Genomic DNA, 21,679 nt, shown 5'->3' on the forward strand with positions numbered 1-21,679 from the left:
CTCCCTTCTCCATTTTCCCCATCTGTCTGCCCCCCTACCTTCAGGAAAGCCCCTACATCTTGTAAGATTGTTAGGAGAATCAAATTAGACGAGATAATTGAAAATTAGTGGGAAAACGTTGTGCAAGTGCCAGGGGTTGCCAAATCTACTGCTAGTGGTTATCTAACAGCTGTAATAAACTCTAAGTTCCTAGGAGAAATGTACATTTATTCCTAAATAAAAGGTGATCTAGGCAGTTAGTGTTTAAAGAAAAAAACCTGAATTATGAAAAACTGGAAAATATATGTTCCTAGTTACCTGATCTGAGCAGTGAAGGATATTCTACATATAATATCAAGAGAGATCTCTCTCTCTCTCTCACATACACACACACACATGCACATGCACACACACAAAATGCACAAGCATGAACAAACTATATAAAATTTGCATGCAAATGGTAGTATTCTACATGTCAAAAACAAAATTAAAATTTGAGCAGCACATTTTACAATAGATAGGAATAAAAGTTAGCCAATATATATAAGAAACACTAAAGTCTTTAAGAAAAATATCAAAATCCCCAAACAAAACATCAGCAAAGAACAAAAATTTCCTCAAAAATCAAAAGCAAGGAGAAAAGACTATAACTGGTAATCAAAAACATGCAAACTAATACAGCTGGTATACCAGTTTTCACCAGACTTGCCAGGTTTCCATTGGGCTTTAATGCTAACACTCAGTGCTGGGGGAGACAGCAATGCATGAGAAAATTGGTGCAGACTGAATGCAGTGTTGCAGTATGTATTTAAAAACATTATATTTGTTCACTTTGAATAAGTAAATCAGTTTCTAGGATGGTTCCCTAAAGACATTGCCTATAACGTGGGCATGGATGTACATACAAGAAAACTGATTCCTCAAAACACTATTTTTACAAATAAGAAAATTGGAGAAAAACACACGAATGCATCCAAACAACTAGATGGATATGATAAAGTCATTTAAAATCATGTTTGCCAAGAATATTTTTAAATTGGGGGAAAATGCTCAAAATACAATGTCAAGTGAAAAAAAAAGCCAGATTTAAAATTGTACTTAGAGTGTGAAAGTTCTGTAAAGACATATTTCAAAGCATATTTATATGGTTAGTAAAAAGACAGGAAAGAAATAGAACAGAATGTTAGCTATCATCTCTGGACAATAATGAGTTACTTTGATTTTCTCCTTTATACCTCTTTGTATTTTGCAGATTCTCCACAATCCTGAAAAAAAAGATGTTATTTTTATAAAGTAAGCATAAGGAGATAGATGTTGTTTGTAATCTACTGTATGGAGTCGGCCTCACAGCTCTTGTTTCTGATTCCTGCAGGAAGCCAGGGAATGCCTGGGCTGCCTGGGCTGAAGGGCCAGCCAGGCTTCCCAGGACCGTCAGGCCAGCCAGGCCAGCTCGGGCCTCCAGGACAACATGGGTTCCCAGGAGCTCCTGGCCAAGAGGGGCCCTTGGGGCCACCAGGTGCCCCAGGCTTTGAAGGTGAGAATCCAGCCTCCCGTAAAGGGATCCGGTCCTCACTCACTAACGACCAGTGAGCTAGACCACACTGAAACCGTGCTCCAAGGAACCCTCCTCCCCACCCCTCACCCCCAGAGCTTCAGGGATTCCAAGAACAGGATACTTATTCCACCAAACAAGGAAGATTTAAACAGCCGGAGAAACAAAGTGAGAAGATTTAAACAGACTTGTATCTGTTTTATCTACTGGCATTCTAGGAAAGATTTCAATAGATTCAAAGTCACTAGTCTGCAGCAGAGCACAGGAGTCCCTGGAAGGTTGACGAGGAGAAGTTCGTATTTGTTTCCTGTAAGTCAAATGAGTTTGCGGACCAAAAGGAAGAACACCTCGCTTCAGGAGAAATATGGAGGTGTCCTGGTGGGAGCAGGGAGTGCAAGGAGGTTAAACTAGAGAGCTTCTGGCAACTGGACCCTCCCTACTGAGAGCCCAGCACACCCCACAAAGGCTAAGAGTGGAAGGAAAAGGAGACACTGAAGCTGTCGGGGGCACAGACAGCCGGGGGGCCAGGAAATCATGCTCACCATAGCAGTGGCCCCCAGGCTTAGGGAATTCTTGGACCAATGACATGTTCAACATGGTTTGGTACAATCAGTAAAAGTTTTCCAGCTTTTTACTTTGTCAAGTTATAACATAGTTTTTAAAAAATGTTATCTATTATCTCTATAATGTCACCAAAGAATACGGTAATATTAAAAAGTAGGAAAGATGCAACTGCTCAATAAAAGTCTCTTAAATTGAATAAATTTAGCTTTAGAAAAGTTCACAACCTTCCTTTTCATTTTCTCATTTTGCCATTACCCACTGCCAGCTTTTACAAGGACCATTGTCAGTCTGTGCTAGGGAATCACTGTACCACACATAAACTGTATATAAACTAGAATGCTTCCAATCACACCGGCCTCCAGACTTACCCATGAGTAGCCTAAACTGCCTCCGGAAACTGGAGACTTGAGTAGGGTAGAGCTGGACACCTCAGGAGTCCATGCTAACCACTGGTTTCACAGGGTAACAGAAATCTTGGACAGGAGATGAGATCCCTTCTATTTCAGTATTCTGAGCCCTTCTCCATTCTCAATTACCAAATGTTAACTAAGCACAAAACAGCGTGTGGTGTAGAAGGGCTGTGTGGATACCCTGACTGAGAGGTGCTTTCATGTCAGCTGGGGAGAAAATGACACACATAAAAAAGGCATGCGCTTTGGCCAGGGCAAGCGAAAAGAATGATCCAGACCAAAAGTGTCCAAGTGTTTCCAAGGAAGCAGACAAGCTGATTAGGCTGGAGCAGTTTTGGAAGAAATGAGAGTGGTGCACCCATGGAAAATGGGCAGGATCTGACCCTTCTAGGGTAGGGACCAATGTTCCCTTGGACAGCAGTGGTCAAGGGAAGCTTTGCAAGGAATCAGCCTGACTGGGTTGAGCTAGGAAGTTCCATTTGAGAACAGGAGTAGTGGTCTGAAAAGGGAGATTGAGGCCAAGGTTTAGATGGCATCGAATGTCATGCTGAGGAGTTTGATCCCCTTAGGCAAAGGGGAGCCCTCGACAGATGTTGACAGAGGAGTGCATTAAGGAACCCACCTGATAGCTTGTGTAGGAAGGCTTGGAAGGGGTGGGGGCCAGAGGACAGGTGGGAGCTGGGAAATATTTAAGTCATAAAAATGAAGATAACAAGGTGGGTAGGAGGAGCTGAACTGACAGATGCACTGGGAACCTTCCCCCTAGGTCTTCATCTCCAGGAGCAGAGCAAGTAGATGTCCAGGAGAAGCGGGCAGCGCCCTTGACTTAACCTCAGCAGCCAAGTCTAGTCTTAGCATTGGTGATGCCCCACTTGTTCCTGCCTTATAATGTTTCATCATTATACCTCTGTTCCTGGGTTTTAATAGCAAGAGGGCTTGAGTAGAGAAAGCCATGCTCATCTCACAAGTCATGTTTGGCTTACTTCCCACAGGTTAACTGCCAGCTTAAATAACGATCTCTGTAGAAAAGCCAGACCCACAGGTTTTCTGCATGTTCTGGTCGTACTTTTAAAACTGAACTCTCTATTTTGTACTTTTATCTTTGATGACTTAAAAGTATTATCAGAGAAGTTTATTCTGTGTATGTATTTGTTCATCCTTTTTCTCCCCTTCTTCCTTTTGGACAGGTCTGCCCGGAGATAGAGGAGTTCCAGGAGACACAGGTGTCCCTGGTCCTGTGGGAATGAAAGGTTCTCCTGGTGACAGAGGGGACCCTGGTTTATTGGGTGAGAGTGGTCACCCAGGAAACATTGGATTTAAAGGAATGGTCGGAATGCCTGGTATCCCTGGGCCAAAAGGTAATAACTTTGAAAACTTACTACCCATTGTATCAATGAGAACAATCTGAACAGAAGTGTTGAGCTGGTTAAGCTGTGGCTTGGGACAGTTCTATAGGGACAGCTCTGCCACCCATCATGAGGCTAGTCTGTATCTGCATGTGCTTAAGGACTCCCTCACCCAAGTGGTTGTCAGACCTTGGGAAGACTGGCTAATGCTACTTGGATGCAGACATGACTGATGTGCCTCAAAATGACCAAATCTACCAAGAGGAACTGCTCTTGCCTAAGAGGCCCACTCATGAAACTAGACTCAGCTCAAAAAGCTGTTTGGTGAACAAAGAAAGAAAATGAGTAGTCACCAGGATGGGTTTTTTGCACCAATTTATCCAGAAGCAGAGCACTCTATCCCTTGGATATATCGCTAGAGACCCACTGATAAATCTCCCCAGTGGTCCTCTGGCTTCCTCGCAGGGTGCTGTGCTAGTGTTACATTGCTTTCTAGTGCCCCTTTCTACCTTCTTCCTGATGGGCCCATGGAACTATGTGACCTTCAGATTTTTCTCAGCCTCTCTCCTGACCTCTGAGGATTTGCCTTTATCTTGTCTCCACTGGCTACTCTGAGGCAGGCTGACTCTGTAACCTTCTGTCTATAAGTTAATCCACAGACCAATTCACTTAGAAAACGGTGTCCCGGAAATCCTCATCTTAGGTTAAGAATTTTAGCATCGTCTCGTAGAAGAGTTACACTGTTTAGATTATTTTGAAATAACCTGCCCGTTCTGTTCATACCTAACTCAGCATTTTTCTCTTTCCCTCTCAAGGGGATAGAGGTTCACCTGGTATGGATGGTTTCCAAGGCATGCTTGGACTTAAAGGAAGACCTGGGCTTCCCGGAAACAAAGGAGAAGTGGGAATTTTTGGACTTCCTGGTCTGAAAGGTTTGGCTGGTGAACCAGGTGTTAAAGGTATGCCCACCTCCTTAATACCTTTCTTCATGGTTAAGACTTACTTTCCTCATGGTTTAGTGCTGCTTAAGATGAATCTTTGAGAATCTATCACATCCAGGACCCTAAAGCTAAATTTAGCTGGTTAAAAAAAAAAGAACTAACTAAACTAACAAAAACTAGAAGTCTTCAGCCATGCCTCAAAAACACTGATAGTGCGATAGGAGACTAATCCAAACCAAAAGAAACTATTGAAAACATAGATGACAGCTGCATTAATGATCAAATATGTCGTGAAAAATACATTCAACCAGGATTATACTGCAGGAAGCACAAAGAGTTGAAGCCAGGTGGAAAACTGGGAAGGTTAATTCTGGAGAGGAGATCTCAATCCGGCAAAAGGAAGACAAAGTATTCCAGGCAGAAAGATATAGCATCAAGCAAAAGAAATTACAATCCACAAGAATGAGGCTCATTCAATCCCAGACGTGGGCAGGCAGTTTAGGACCCCATTCAGGCAGCTCAGGACCTCTATTCACAGAGCTATTACTAACAAGCAACATTTGCAGTGACTTTTGTTTAAGCATCTTTATTCTGAAAATATCACACTGCTCTCCAAAAACATAATTGCTAATAACAACTGTTGACAACGATGTGTCACTTTTTGTTAGTAATTACATAGCTAATATATTGGAACACTCATACATTGCCATAGGGATGTAAGCTGGGATAGTCTCTGTGGAAAACCGCTTGAAAGGCTAAATATAAAATTACCATTTGACCCAGCAGTTCCACTCCTAGGTATATGCTCAAGAGAATTAAAAACATGTGCCCATGCAAAAACATGTAAATGAATGATCGGAGCAGCATTATCCATAATAGTTAAAAAATAGAAATAACCCAAATGTCTACCAGCTGACATATGGATAAATAAAATGTGGTATACCCATACAATGGAATATTACTCAGCAGCAAAAATGAATAAGTATTAATACATGCTGCAACATGGATGAACTTTGAAAACATTAAGCCACATATTGGATGATTCCATTTACAGGCACACATCGGAGAGGTTATGGGTTCAGTTCCAGCAAATATCCACTGCAGCAAAACAAATATCACAATAAAGCAAGTCACACACATTTTTTAATTTCCCAGTGTATATAAAAGTTATGTTTACACTATAATGGAGTCTTAACTGTACAATAGCATTATAGCTAAAAAAGAAATTGACACACCTTCATTAAAATGTGACTAAGTATTGAAGTTAGCACATGTTATTGAAAAAATGGTGCCGATACACTTGTTTACACAGGGTTGCCACAAACCTCCAAATTGTTAAAAATTATTATCCGTGAAGCTAAATAAAGTGAAGCGCAATAAAACGAGTTATGCAAATCTGTGGCAACAGCAGAGTCATAATTGCTAACGACTGGAGCTAGGGCAGAATTGGGGAAGGACTGCTAATGGGCAAGGAGTTTCTTTTTGGGGTGATAAAAATGCTCTAAAGTTAGATTCGGTACTGTGAATACACTGAGAAATCATTGACTTATGCTCTTTAAGTGGGTAAATTATTATATTATGTAAACTATGAGATATAAATTGTGACATAGCTCAATAAAGCTCTTTTTTTATTTTAATTACTCCCCAAAAGGTGATAGTATTTACAGATTCTTAGCAAAATAGCAATTGCAGGATTTTTCCAAGTTTTCAACTGACACTTGCATTTTCAAAAAATCTTAATATTAACTTAGAGATTGAAGCATTTGAGCAAAAAAAAAAAGTTATTTTTAAGTGGAGTTAAAAATGAAATCACTGTGAGGGGTATAGAAAAAATAGGGGAAACAAAGGCTAAAATATATTAAGTAGATGGAAATACTAGCAATCAATGAGAGGGAGGGGTAAAGGGAATGGTATGTATGTTTTTTTCTTTTTTCTTTTTATTTCTTTTTCTGAATTGATGCAAATGTTCTAAGAAATTATCATGGTGATGAATATGTAATTATGTGATGATATTGTGAATTATTGATTCTATACCAAGAATGGATGATAATATGGTAAGAATGTTCATGTTTGTATGTTGTTATGTTTAAAAAATAGATAAATAAATAAATATTAAATCACTGGGCGGTGCAACAGTGGCTCTGTGACAGAATTCTCGCCTGCCATGCTGAAAACCTGGGTTTAATTCCCAGAGCCTGCTCATGCCAAAAAATAAATAAGTAAATAAAATCATCATTGGCTCCTGTGCCCTATTCTTTTCAGCTCCATGACAAATTTTACTTAAGGGTCCTTGGAATGAAGTTAAGCATTTGGGTGACTGTCTTTCCCCTATAATGTGAGCTCTCCGTGGCAGAGACAATTAATCCCCTCAAATATCTAGCCTAGCACTAAATGCTAAATAAATGTTTGACGAACAAAACTAAATTCTTTTCGTTCAGCTAGATTTGACCTACCAACTGCCCTCACATCCAGTAAAGGTAGATTCCGAGAACACACAGTTCCCGGGTGACTAGTTTTTAGCTTCCTGAATCCCCATTACCATTCCTCCAACTTATCAAGTCCCTAGAAGCTCAGCAAGGAGCTTCCTTGCTCCATTACACCAGCTTATTACTGTTACCTTCCCAACTATGATTGACTCTACATTAATTCTGAGTCTCAACTGGGCATGAAAAAGCAAGATGCTTATAGGAAGAGAATTGAGCTAGCAGTCTTCCTTCTTTGGAGCTTTCCTGCTCATGATCAAATCTAATGTCTCTCTCATCAGAGTAAAAATGAAAAACAATACTCTTTTGTGCCATACCACATGGAAACCAAGCTGGTTTTTGATAATTCCTATCTATGCTATCTTGTCAGACCCATTATCCTGCCTTCTCCTGGAAGGCAATGTGGGAAAGAAGTAGGTCCTTTCATCTGCCTTGTAGTCTGTACTTAGTGGTATCACCCCACACGATCATGGAACCACCTCTCCTCTGCTTGCTTAGAGAAAGAGAAGAGAGAAGGGAAGGAAAAAGAAGGGAAAGGAAAATAGGCCTTTCCCCCACTCACTTTGCCTCCCTCAGAGAGCTTATCTCCAGTTGTAGGCTTCCCAGTTAGGGTAGTCTGTGACCCAGTGGCTCAGTGGCTCAGGACACAGGCTTTGAAGGCAAGCAGCAGAGGCCGCGGGGCCTTCTCCAGCTGTGTTCTCCACATAGTCTGGAGACCAAGGAAAATGACTGTATTCTGTTCCCTTCAAGGCAGCCGAGGGGATCCCGGCCCCCCAGGACCACCTCCTGTTATCCTGCCAGGAATGAAGGACATTAAAGGGGAAAAAGGAGACGAAGGACCAATGGGATTGAAAGGCTACCTGGGCTTAAAAGGTGAGGTCTCACCATCAAGCTTAGGCTGACCTCTGAGCTGTCGGACCTGGAGGGCTCCCCTCTCTCCTCCACTCCTAGCCCCATACCTGCCTCCACCTCTCTCACCCTGAAGAAGCAGCAGCTTCTCATGGAAGTAACTGTGTGTTTGTGCCCAATTTTGGTTGTGTTTTAACTCTTCTGTTCTCTCCAAAAATGGGCTGGGGGTTATTCTTTGAGGCCTGAGTAGCATCCCTTGGGTGCTTTAAGATTTGTAGCATTTGGAATGGCAAAATCGACCTGGCCTGCAAAATGGAAAGCTTCTGGAGGGCAGGGTGCTGCATCCTCCCCAGGGCTTTACACACCCAGAATTTTCTCGTAGGTCTTCAAGGAATGCCAGGGGTCCCTGGGCTGTCAGGAATTCCTGGGTCACCCGGGAAGCCTGGTCACGTCAAAGGACTCAAAGGAGACATCGGCTTCCCTGGTGTGCCTGGCTTACCAGGATTCCCTGGTGTGACTGGTCCCCCCGGAATTTCAGGATTTCCAGGATTCATAGGAACTAGAGTAAGTTGGTGTCTTTCCTTTGCTCAGCTGTTCTTGTGAACTCCTCTACCATTTATTTGTGGGTGAAAGTGCTTTTGCCCGACTTTGATTGGCATAAGAGTCATTAACAGGTTCAGAGTCAGAGCTCTCAGACTTTACTGGATTCAAGGATAAATATAAGAAAATGCTACACATGCACCAACACCTGATGGTGAACTGAGGGTCACATGTTGGCCGCTTCAGGAGCTTTTGTGGTTGTGTCCCACAATCTAAGAAGAAAACTGCTGCAGTTTTTTCATGGGGACCTTGGGAGAATGAAACTTCAATTTTAGAGGTCCAAACTAAACTTGAGCACATGTGGACCTCGGGTCTAAGACCCCATCCCTGAATCCCAGGCTAGACATGAAGTCAGGAAACCTTGATTCAGACCCCAGCACTGCCTCTGTTCTTCGTTCAACAGCTGTGTTTGAGCACCTTTATGTGCCAGGCGGTAAGTCGTCATGCTTACAATGGCAAATACTGACCCTGGGCGGGCCGCTCACCTCTCCACACCCATTTCGTAGTATCTACTAGTGAAGGTTGTATCTACCTTGAAGTTGTATTGAGAACAGTGTAGATCATTTACATGGCACAGAGTGGCTGTCCATAAATTGTACATTTAGGGAGCAAGTCTATCCTTTCGTTTAAAGGGCTCATACTCTCACAGCCTGCAGCGCACAGCCGGCTCGCTGCTGCCATTCACAGTGGGGCCCTGCACACTGTCGGCAGATCAGAAGCTCTCAGCACCGTGTTGTAACCTTCACACAGGCCCTGCCCGTGTGTCTGACTAGGCTGACATGGTGCACATGACGTCCTCAGAGGGCCCCTGAAGGCCCTCTTTCTCCCGCCGCTCCCTAAACCTGAGGGCATCTGCTCTAGTTTGCTAAAGTTGCCAAGACGCAGCATACCAGAAATGGGTTGACTTGTACAATGGAGGTTTATTAACTTAGAAGCTTCAGTTCTGAAGCTGTGAAAATGTCCAAATCAAGGCCTTACCAGGTGATGCTTTCTCCCCAAAGACTGGCTGCCGGCAACCTTGGGCTCCTGTGCACATAGCAAGGTCTGCTGGTCCTTGTCTCCTAGATGTCACTGGTCTCAGCTTCTGGCAGCGTCATCTGTGGCTTTCTTTCCATGCTTCTGTTTGTGTCCTTCTCTGTCAGCTCCTCTGGCTTTTCTCTCTCAGCTTCTCTCTAAGGGCTCCAGAAGGAAGAGAAGGACCCCCCCTGGCAGGCCTCAACTGAAATAACCTAACCTAGAGGTCCCACCCCCAATGGGTCCACACCCACAGGACTAGATTAGCTTTAAGAACATGATCTTCTCTGGGGTGCGGACAACTTCAAACCATCACGGGATCCTAGAAACAGTCTTGAGTGCAGCTGTCAGGTCACTAAATCTGAAAACTTAAAAAAAGAAAGGTTCATAATTCTACCAAAAATTGTACATGATCCTCTACCTAACAGCTTTATACATAATAGGCCAACACTGGGAAATAACCCAAGTGACCATCAACACAATAAAGCAGGATAAGCCCGCTATATTCATCCTCTGGACTAGTAAACTATAATAAAAATAAAATTATTGATAAAACAACAAGAATGAATCTCACAGACCTTATTTGAATGAAATAAACCAGAAACAAAAGAGTGCATATGCTACGATTCTATTTTTGTGAAGGTCTAGAACTGACAAAACCAGTGATAGAGATAAGTTAGAAAAGTGGCTACTTGGGACAAGTAGCTACTTAGGGGCAAGCTTTCCTTTTGACAAAGAAAATGCGTGAAATAACTTTCTGGAGTGCTGAAAATATTATCTGTCTTTTTCTGGGTTGTAGATGAATAAGTTCATTGAGCTGTATAAGATGGGTGCACTTTACCCCATGTACAATTAGGTATCAATGAAGTAGATGTTTAAAAGAGAAAATAGATCATTGTCTAAATAAGAATGCAGCCTCTGGCACATCTTCCCCACTCCTCTCATAAAATAGCTGCATTAATAACTTAGACACTAAGCCTCAACAGGGCTTAAGTGGCAACAGATGGGATCAAGGTGCAGGGTTCTGTGCAGGAATCCACTTTAGAGAAGAAAATCATGGTTTCTGTGGAGTCGCAGAGTGATCCAGGAATTATTCTAATCTCATCATTAGTCCACCAACATTGTTTTGTAAGAATCTTGCTCTTTCCACTGATGGAAGTGCACAGCCATCAGGACTGCCTGATTCCAGAACTTGCTCTCTGTATAGCTAAAAGTTAAATGACTGGTGTAATTCTGGCATTTAACCACTTGAGTGATTATGAGCAAATTACTTAACCTCTCTGAGCCTAAATTTCCTTACCTGTCAATTGTGAGATCATAATACCTACCCCACAGGTTTGTCAAGAGGTATATGGATTCAACATGTAAAGCTCTAAAAGTGGAATCAAACAAGTTCATCTGTATAAAGCCAAAAGCCTAAGGATGTAGTCAGCATCCGCTGCTATGATTGTCCCCTCTCATTCTGACCTTCATCATTGATAATATTACTGTCAACTCCTCAGAGATAATATTGTCTCACTTTTATCATTTTCATCACTTTACAATTAAATAAGACAGCAGATAAGCAAACCACTTATTACTTTGAGCTGAAAAACCATAGCAGTTTTCTACAACAAATGACAAGACCACAAACCTTGAGTGTTGTTTTTGGCATAATGAATAGGTAGATACACTAACTGTTCAGAGTGACAAACTCATTTTATTAACTGTCTTGTGTGTTGTCTTCATATGTGACATTATTCTAGGGTGAAAAGGGTGCCCCAGGGAGAGCAGGCATTTACGGTGAGACTGGACCGACAGGTGATTTTGGTGAGTGTTATTCCTCTGGTGAAAATAGGAAATCCACAATTCAGAGCTTTCTGGGCACGTGTGTCAGCACACGCAGCAGATGCTATTAGTTGTCTTTAAATAAATGTTTCTTATTAAGCAGAAGAACTGTTCTCAACCATCTTTTCTGCATGTGCTAGGTGATATTGGAGACACTGTAGACTTACCAGGAAGCCCGGGCCTGAAGGGGGAAAGGGGCATCACCGGAACACCAGGTACGTCACTTATTTTTCATTTCTTCATCTTCAACAACAGCCTTTCCTTGTCACTCTCACCATTCACAATCCTGGCTTGCCAAATGTATCAGTATTTGATAAATGCTACCAATGACTGTATAGTGACTGGTTTGATGTCTTTAGGAACCAGAAAGATGCAGGAATTATTAATTAAATCTAAAGTCAGGATCTCTGTCTTTCTCAGAGAAAAAATAGCCAGAATCAATGCCTGATGGACGGGAGCAGTTACATCCCATAAAATGTAATTTATAAAAAATATATTCTAGAGCTTTGGCGGCTTGGACGATGTCTAGGAACTGAAGCGAGTGATGTAATGACTGAAGCTTCTTATAAACAATAAAGGGTCTAGACTAAAGACAAGTGAGAATCGAGCACATTTCTGTACCCTGAGCTTGTTGAAGGAGCTTCGTGCCGCACATCATGTTACTACTTTTTTCTGAACATCACTGAATTTCAAATTCAACATTTCTCCCTTTAGTGATAGCCCAAGGGGCCTGTGACAGATAGATGAAATTCTCCTTTCTGGGGAATTTTATCCCCACATAGCATTCAAAGAATGGCCCTGGAAGTGGCTTTATGGAAGAAGATGAACTGTGTAATTAGTGGTTTGGAGCAGATTTTAAAACACTAAAATAATCAATAGAAAACAAACAGATCTTCTTAAGTGACTTTTCTTCAAGACCACAAAACCATTAGCTGTATTTTTCTAAGTGTAGCAACATCCTCACAGATTTAAGGAGACACTGAACAGTAGTGATTATGTGGGACTCGGGTCAGGTCTGAAGCTGTCAAAATCTTACATTGTGTTACAGAAAACACCGAAACACTTGACACTAACATAGTTGCAAATGTGAAGGCAGTGTTTCTCAAAGTCCACCCAGTGACCATCACAGAATGACCTAAGCACGTGTTTTAAAACCAGATCGCAGGCCCAACCCCAGACCTACTAAATCACCTCTGGGGGAGAGGCTCAGGCATCTGCACATTTAACAGATCCCCCAAGACATTCCCCCTGCCCCATGATACCTTGAAAACAACTGTGATAAAGGCTCTGCCTTGGTGAACTATTGCTGCTTAACAAAGTACCCCCAAATGCACTGGCTTAAAACATCAGTAAGCATGCATTATCTCATCCAGTTTATGTAGGTCAGGAATTAGGGGCAGGATGATTCAGACTTCAGGTCTCTCATGAGATTGCAGTGATGTCAGCCAGGGCTGAAGGTTTTACTGGGGCCAAAGGATCTCTTTCCAAGATGGCTCCCTCACTTGGCTGTTAACAGGAGGCCTGAATTCTTTGTCATCTGGACCTTTCCATAGACAGTGTCCTCACAACATGGCAGCTGGTTTCCTGCAGTGTGAGAGGACGAAGTGAAAGTAATAGTGCATCGTATGGCCCTAGCCTTGAAGTCATACATCACCATTTTGGGGCTCTCCCATTCATTAGAAAGTTCAACCCTACTCAGTGTGGGAAGGGACTACACAACTGGGTGAACACCGGGAGGTGGGACTCCCTGGGTGCCATCCTGGAGTTACCTACCACAGGCTCAGAGAGGAGGAATTAAGTCAAAATTTGACTGAGGGAGAAGCATGTTTAAATAGGGATTTTTTTTTCCCATCCCCAAACAGAAGGGCATCGATCTGGTATTGCAGTACCCTTTAACTGGCTTCCCCACTAACCCTAAGGCACGAAGCCCCAGTTTGAAACACTGTGTATGGTTTGTTCCAAGCAGCAAATCTGTATTGACAGGTCTAAAAGGATTCTTTGGAGAGAAAGGAACCGAAGGTAACCGTGGCTTTCCTGGGATAACAGGCATAACAGGAGCCCAAGGTCCTCCCGGGTTGAAAGGACAAACAGGTAAGCAAAGTGCAGCCGAGACCCCCTCGTACCCTGCCTCCAAGTCTCCAAGACCCCCAGAGCCAGCGTGAAGTTTTGCCTATTGTCTACCATAACCACACTCAATTTTAGGAAATTTGGTTTGGGAAGTTGGTCATATATCTAGCTCTGCCTTAGTACCAGGAATGTGGAGAGAAAAAGTCAAAGGACTGTACCCCAAATGACCACTGTGGGCGATGGGGTAAAAAACCTGCAGCAACAGGGAGAAGCGTACGGAACTAAAAAGTATTTCTGAGGGCAAGCTTCTATCTCTCATATAAAAACAGTTATTTTTAGAGGGTCCCTTTTCTTGTATTGGAATATGCAGAAGTTCATTTGAGAATCCTAAATTAATGAAGGAAAGCAAAAGGTGGGCTAGTTTCATGCTTTTTGTTGTTGCTGCTGCTGTTGCTTATGTTTTGTTTGGCCCGCCACCGTGAGCTCAGAGGCAGAACTAAATCTCTCAGGGAGTCAGCTCGTGGGTTCCTGCTCGACTTTTATTTGGCTGAGAAGACAAGAATAAGAAATACAAGCTATTTTCTCCTTGGCAAGGCCAAGCTAATCCTATGGACCTTGAACGTAGGAGTTTAAAGCCAATGGATTTCCAGCCTTGAGGGAAAGATACTTAATCACTAGCTGGACTCACAGCTGCTGTCGTCCAGTGTCCTTCTCATAAACCACCTTCCCCTCCAGCAGCGACAGGGAGACCGAGGCACAGGGCGCGAGTTCTCGTCCGAGGTCTTAAGGAGATCATCCCTGTGTTCTCGGATCTAATGATGTGTCTGTCCCCCAGGCTTTCCAGGATTGACAGGGCTGCAGGGACCGCAGGGAGAACCAGGACGGGTTGGAGTGCCCGGCGACAAAGGAGATTTTGGTTGGCCGGGGACTCCGGGTTTACCGGGTAAGACGACTCTTCCCCGGGCAGAGACACCAAGTGTCAATGATGATTCAAAGCCGAACTTGGCAGGGCGGTGAGGGGAGGCACCCAGAGCCAGGTCAGCCTCCCTTAGAGCCGTTCTCCATGAAGTGTGGATGAGATGGAAGGCCCGCTTTGCCTAGGGTTTGCTGTGGACACAAACACCACACTGAGGACAGGGTTTTCAGTTGTCCGAGTCGGTTGAAAGAAAGACACATTCATCTATGAAGAAGGGCTTTACTTCCAGAAAAGATGGAGGAAGCCCTCTCGAAGAGGCACTGCGGTCCACTCTCCGGTCATCGCAGGGCCGATGTGGACATCCTCATTGTTGGGCCTCGGGTGTCACTGGGTGTCTCTGGCTTCCGACATAACGCGGAGGCGCGGCCCAGCCACTCTGCGGGATCGAGAGGTTTCACGGTGCCCGGCCTCGCACAGACGCGCCGTGCACGGGCTTCTCTCCCGGCACAGGACTGCAGACGGGCAGGTTCACCTCCACGCTCCCAGCCCTAAGCCACTCTCTCTACCCACATCATAGAGAGGATTGTCACCTGTTTCCCAAAATATTTATCCTCTGAATATCCAGAGGGAATGGAAATAAGTTCAGGTTATGTCTGTAGTTCCGAGCCCCGTTTTTACAAGCCGAACATGTATCAGCAGCTCAGACATCAGGAAGAAGGATGGAACAGGTCTCTTCCAGTTCCCTTGGGGCTCTCATGAGCCTATAAAAGATATTCTATGAAAAACATTAATGATTTTCTCAAGCAACATAGACATGATTAACCTACATGCCCGAGTATATCGCTTAACTGAGTATATAGAATATATAGCCATATTTGCAGGGGGGGTTGGATAAATTTTATGAATGGATGCCCAGTTTCATAGCAGATGAAAATGATGCTGAATTATTTTATGGGTTTCTGCCAACCAGAAGCCCTCTTTGCTCTCCTATTCATTGAATGATGTGAAATTCTCACAGGTTTCCCGGGCATTCGAGGAATCAGTGGATTACACGGCTTGCCAGGCACCAAAGGCTTCCCAGGACCCCCAGGTACTGCCCAGCCTGCCCAGCCATCCCAGCTCTGCGATTATACCCAGCGGTGCTATCGTCTGCATTGGGTTTGCCATTTTAGACTGTCGTGGGGAACCATCTCAGAAAGCAAGATGGGATTCATAAAGTGGCTGTGTGAACTCATGGTCTCCTTTTATTCTGCAGACATCTGGAGATGTGATCTTTAAGCATCCTTGAATGGATGGATCAGGCTTACAGAAAGAAAAATAAATCTTTTGCTCCTTCAGCAGCATCTTGGGGGTGTTTGGGATGCATTTGCATCCCTCAGCTATTCAGTCATTTCAGCCAAAGCTGTATTTGCAATTTTTTATTTCACTGACATTAGAAGACAGCTGGCTTTCAGGGCTCTAGTATTTGAAATAATAATGACTTACCAGGGGTTTTTGTTCCATGGGGGAAAAACAAAAACTGACTCCACCAAGAGCATTTAGCTGCTTTTATAAACTGTTATAGTTTTGTTTGTTTGTTTGTTTGTTTGCAGAGAGTACAAAACCCCATTTTTCCCAAAGCCAATGATAGAATAAGATTTGCATCATTAGCCTCTTCTGGAATATCACAATACCTTCCAGTTGTTGATATATTCCTAAAGGAACATCACAGATTCCTGCAGGAATCACTCCCCTTTACCCCTGGCCTCCCCAGGAAGCTGTCATGGCATAGTATATGGAAAGGCTCAGTAGTTCCTTTGAAACTTCTTTATTTTAAATTTAGTCTCTTTAATCTTAAATTTTAATGCCCTGCCTTTACATTTCATTTTTTAATTTACTAATTGTACTAATGAAATAAGATGTGTAGGGCATAGAGCAACAAGGGAGTCATTTTATTATTGAGTGTGTCTTTTTAAAGAAGTACAACTTTGCTGTTTTTAATTTATGTTATTCATGTTCCTTGGGAAAAATATAGAGAATACATTTTCAAAAAGAAAAATCACCCATAATCCTATAACTGCTATTAGAATACTGTCTTTGTAAATATTTTGTGGAACCAAAAATTCATACATACACAGGTACATTTGTATGTGTGGATATCACATATGAATTCACACACCCGTTTCAATTAATATTTCAGTTCCAGTTTAAAAGGGCAACTGGAGGGAAATTGTCAAGTTCTGTTGCTGCTGCCACTGTTTTGCTTTGAGCACCAGATATGTGAGCTGGGAAATTTTAAATAGTATTGATCTTTTAAAACCTATCTATGGTGGGTGGTGCAATCAATCGATGGTGGCTCAGTGGCAGAATTCTCACCTGCCATGCCGGAAAGCCGGGTTCGATTCCTGGTGCCTGCCCAAGCATAAAAAAAAAAACCTAACTATGGCACAGTGTCAAGAACACCCAATGGAGCGAAGAGGTCTGGGACCCAGTATCAGCCCCACTATCACCTGCTTCTGTGAATTAGGACCTTCGGAAAGGCCTCCATTTTCTTACCTGCAAGGCGAACGGGTTCAACTCTGATCTCTATGATCCCTTCCAAACTTCAGATTCTGTGACACTGAGGCCACATTTCAAGCTGAAATCACCATTATTGCCTTCTGTTTTTATACTTTAGAGTCACATCGAAGAGCTTTAGTTTTTTGACTTAGGAAAATCCACAGTACATGATAGAAAACTGTTGACGTTGCTGCTATTTTAACTCTACCACAGGTGCAGACATCAGTGGGGACCCAGGTTTCCCAGGTACATCTGGGGACAGGGGTGACCCAGGAGAGCCCAACACCTTTCCAGGACCTGCAGGAGCCCCAGGACAAAAGGGAGAGCAAGGAAATCCAGGTGAGGCCAGACACCTTCAAAGTAAATATTACTATTTATATATAACCAGAACCTGCTTGCCAGAGTGTCTGTATGAGTTTGAGAGATAAGAAACTGGAAAGAAGTATAGACAAGTGCTGGTTTCTCAGAAGAGAACTTTTTTTTGCAGAATCTCTTGGACACTCTTTCCTCAATCATACCCTATTAGAAAATGTATTTTATTCCGTCAATATTAGTTGTTGACCACCCATCTCTTGCACTACATGAGCTGGTATTGATAGGCAGAAAAGTTCATGTCTTCCTTTTGTATCCCTAAGGTGTCTAGCACAGTGTCTTGCCCATAATAAACACTCTGAGTATTGAGTAAACAAATAAATAAATGCATTATAACCTCCGAGCTAAGCCAAGCTTGACTGATCCTTTATAAGAACTAACTAGGGAAAGATGGTCATGGATGCTGAGAAAGAAAGTTATCTTCCCACCTCCCAGCCTGCTCCATATACCAATTAAAGTTGGCTTGAGCCTAAATCAGTTTCCTAGATAAAAATAAAAACCAATATCTAAGAACAGGCCTTTATTAAAAGTACTGAGTTGCATTGAGTAGGAGCTTACTAACCGCAATCTTTTTTTTCTGGCAATCACTTGAGCTCCCTCCCCCTCAGTGCCCCAGCTCATCCCAGCATTTGGCCCACCAGTGGCAGCCTTGAGCCAGGGGGCATTTCTGTGATCCAGGTGTTGGTACTAGGCAGCACTCTTGGACTGAGTGGCCCCATCACACATTGGGCTTTAGGCTGGTATCTGTCACCAGGCTTCCATATCAGTGTTCCCTCCATGCTACAACCAAAGAACCCTTAGGAGAAGTCAGTACCCGAGGCCAGTGGCCGTGATCTCCTTTTGGGGACAGGGTGGTGTCTCAAGGCTCACAGACATCTGGACACTCCAGGTCCTGCCATCTCCCTCTCTACTTTCTAATAGCTGTGAAACTCCACAATCCGCTGGTATCCAACCCCCCTGATGTGGATCCTAGAGTAGGAGGAAGGTTAGGAGGAGCTTTGCTGGATCCTGGGAGAAAGCATGGTCTCAGAGAGCCATCATCAGGGGATGAGAACTTAGGAGCAGACTACTAGCACAGGCTTCCCAAGAGCATAGCAGCAGAGTTGGCCATGCTCGTGACTTTGTAGTCAAATTGCTTATGATTAAGGTCTCTGTGACCTTGGCTAAGTTATTAAACCTTTCTGTATTTTGTCTAAAAGATGAAGATAAAAAACAGACTGTTGGGCATTGGGAGGATTAAATGAGATAATATTTGAAAAGTTCTTATACATAGCTTAAAAAAAGGAAAAAAAACTCAAAGCATAGCTTTTTTTTTTTTTTTCCAAAGAGGATCCTGATTGCAAATTCACCTGCTGTTTGAAAGGGGTCTGGCTACTCAGCCATGGGAAAGACTGGCTCCAAGGACATGGAGTCCAGGGACATGAGCCAGTACCTCAGACACTAACCCAGCCCAGCAAGGACAGAATCAAATGAGACATCAGTGAGATAGTATGGGCACAGTCCTAGGCCCACAGAAAATGCTTATAATAATAATAATAAATGAGCTATTATTATTTGTATTGTGATGAGCTTTTAACATTTGATTCATACTACATGCTGTTCAGGCTCTGAAATTGACAAGGGACAGATTACAATTTTCACAAGGGCAGAGATTTTATTCCCCTATGCTTATGCATTCATAAAATGCCTGACATATAGTCAGTGCTCAATAAATATTTATGATGAATACTGTGAAATGTAGGATAACATTTTTTACATTAACTTGAAAAATGTACATGTACTCCAGATCAGCCCTGACTTACCTTTAATGAAAACCTATATCAGATAATCAAAACTCTCTTTAAACTCACTGTATATTCCCTGCATTCCATCTAAGAGGTCTGGAACATATCTTCTGTTCACAAATAATGCTAAGGAATACTGCCTCTTTTTTTGAGCCATTGTCTCCTTACCCCCTCATTCCTCCATGAAAGTCACAATAGCCCAATGCTAGAGCTGGGAGCTGGTGACTTCAGGGCAGTTCCTGGAGGCCAGGGCAGAGGAGGCCTCGGCTTATATGGCCGCAATCTCAGGACGGTGATGAGGGAATGGTGATTATCCGTAATGACATTCACAGATGGTCAATCAAGACTCTTCTTTGAGAATATGGAAATAATTCCAGTCTAGTGTCTTCCCTTGAATGAACTTCATCTCAGATATTTAAGCTAGAATTTGCAACCTCAACTATTTCTAGAGCTGACATTCAGGTATCAGTTCATGGTTGGCAATAGTTATGCAAAATGGCTGTTCTCCATTAGTCAGGATCTTTTTATTTCAACAGCTATGGAGATCCATGGGGTTGCTGAGAAAACAGTTTTTTGATCCTGAATCCAACAAAGTGACTCATGTTTGCTAAATGTTCTCGTTAAGAACGTCCTGACCACTCTTGTTAGTTATGTTTCTGTGAGAATTTGGCCAGTCAAGGGATTTAGTTGGTTCATCTAACTCAGAAGTTTTTGCCTTTATTCACTGATACCCACTATCTGCTTAAGTCAGTTTGTTACAATAGTTAGAAGAAGCTTGATTGGTGTCATTTGATATCAAACTACAGATGGCTGCTCGTTTATCCCCTCAGATCTAATAAATTTGCTTGCTTATTCTAGTAATTAGTGCAGCTGAACAGATAGCTTTCAGAATGTTTCTCTTGGAATTTGTTTTTTTTGTTCCATTCAAAAACATGCACAAACAGAACCATTTCCCCTGTGACAGATACCAGAATCTCCCATGCGTTTTCTAAGAGTGTAATGTCGATGGGTATAAATGAGTCAGAAAACCACAGGGAGGGAAATACAAGAAACCACTGTGTTACCCTTCCTCATTTTCAAATATTTGCAAGGTATTGCTCCAACTCACTCTTTTCTCTAGCATTGAGATGATGCCCTCTTTGGGTACTTTTATTTTTTTATTTTTTGCAGCATTTTAGTATAATCCTTATTTTCTAAACCTTAAACCTAAACCTTAGGAGGGCAACTCTATGTCTTCCCCTTTGGATGTTCTGCTCCATTAGGGAAGGCCAGTGGCTGTTTCTTTCACCTTTGCATCTGTAGCACCCGCACCCACCTGGCCCATAGTGATCACTCAGCAGATATTGTCAACTGATGGCAGAGTAGGGGCACAATCTTCACAGATGTCCTTATTTAGGTGATTTTCCCTCAAGGGTTTATTTTCTCTTTTGGGGGGAGGGGAGGGGTTATGTGGTCTGGGAATCAAACCCAGGTCTCCCGCATGAAAGGCGGACATTCTAACCACTGAACCACCCATGCACCCTGGTTTATCCTCTTTTAATGCCAAAGTTCTCCAGCCTTTGAGTCAACCATTTATTTAGCTGGGATCCAAGATGCTGAAGGAAGGCCACAGAGAGGATTAAAAAATATCAATGCAACCCATAAACTTCATTTGACAAATACTACAGCCTTCCATCCCAACACATGTGTGAACAGAGCTATCCACAAATAGTAATATCAGTGAGTTTGAACTTGACTTGCTTTGCTAAGCCTGTTGCTGAGTCTTTTGCCAAGGCACGGGCAAGCAGTTACCTGAGCCGAGGAGAGTATACATGAGGTTAAGATCCCAGATCGAGAAGGATCCTTGGAACTGGTTGTGGCCAGTGTCCTCCTGGCAGATGGAATGAGGAGTGGGAGTGGGGAGCTCAGTCCTCCTGATGATGGCTCAGATGGCCCCTGCCTCCTCCCCCTACTGGTTCCCTCAAGGAGCAACCCTGAGATGTTCCTTAGCCCCAGAACATCTTCTAGTCACTGTCTCGCCCTTAGTGGCAATGCAGCTTGACAGGTGATGGCATAAAAGGAAAACAGTAGATTAAAAAAGTTTGATGTTGATATGAAAGATAATTTCTTTTGTTTTCATCCAAAGGTGAACGAGGTCCTGTTGGGAGTCCAGGGCTGCAGGGATTTCCAGGCGTCACTCCTCCTTCCAATATCTCCGGGTTACCTGGTGAAAAGGGAGCACCAGGGATATTCGGTCTGAAAGGTAAACAGGATTTATGCATTTGTGCATTGAAATCTCTGGGGGCAGAAGCTGGTGCTTCTCTAAAGTAAATTATTACTCTAAAGTAAATAACCCATTTACTTTAGAGACAGAGCATGCTTTCATTTTCACACCATGTCCAATCTCCTACCAAAAGAACAGCAACCATTATCACTTGTCCAGACCACACTTATGTCC

The 21,679-nt window shown here is 42.9% G+C and overlaps 1 protein-coding gene across 2 annotated transcripts in view; it reads left to right on the plus strand.

The window, feature by feature from the left end:
* COL4A2 (collagen type IV alpha 2 chain) overlaps positions 1–21,679 on the plus strand; it is a 225,859-nt gene that overhangs the window by 193,327 nt on the left and 10,853 nt on the right. For both annotated transcript variants that reach the window (XM_077158665.1, XM_077158666.1), the window contains 12 exons: positions 1,352–1,513; positions 3,693–3,863; positions 4,667–4,810; positions 8,026–8,148; positions 8,507–8,688; positions 11,484–11,547; positions 11,706–11,780; positions 13,549–13,656; positions 14,468–14,575; positions 15,567–15,638; positions 17,300–17,425; positions 21,368–21,484. In XM_077158665.1, the coding sequence (XP_077014780.1) occupies positions 1,352–1,513; positions 3,693–3,863; positions 4,667–4,810; positions 8,026–8,148; positions 8,507–8,688; positions 11,484–11,547; positions 11,706–11,780; positions 13,549–13,656; positions 14,468–14,575; positions 15,567–15,638; positions 17,300–17,425; positions 21,368–21,484 (1,452 nt within the window). The remainder of the gene's footprint in view (positions 1–1,351; positions 1,514–3,692; positions 3,864–4,666; positions 4,811–8,025; positions 8,149–8,506; positions 8,689–11,483; positions 11,548–11,705; positions 11,781–13,548; positions 13,657–14,467; positions 14,576–15,566; positions 15,639–17,299; positions 17,426–21,367; positions 21,485–21,679) is intronic.

Source organism: Tamandua tetradactyla, chromosome 4 (assembly GCF_023851605.1).
Source record: "Tamandua tetradactyla isolate mTamTet1 chromosome 4, mTamTet1.pri, whole genome shotgun sequence".
Lineage (NCBI taxonomy): Eukaryota > Metazoa > Chordata > Mammalia > Pilosa > Myrmecophagidae > Tamandua > Tamandua tetradactyla.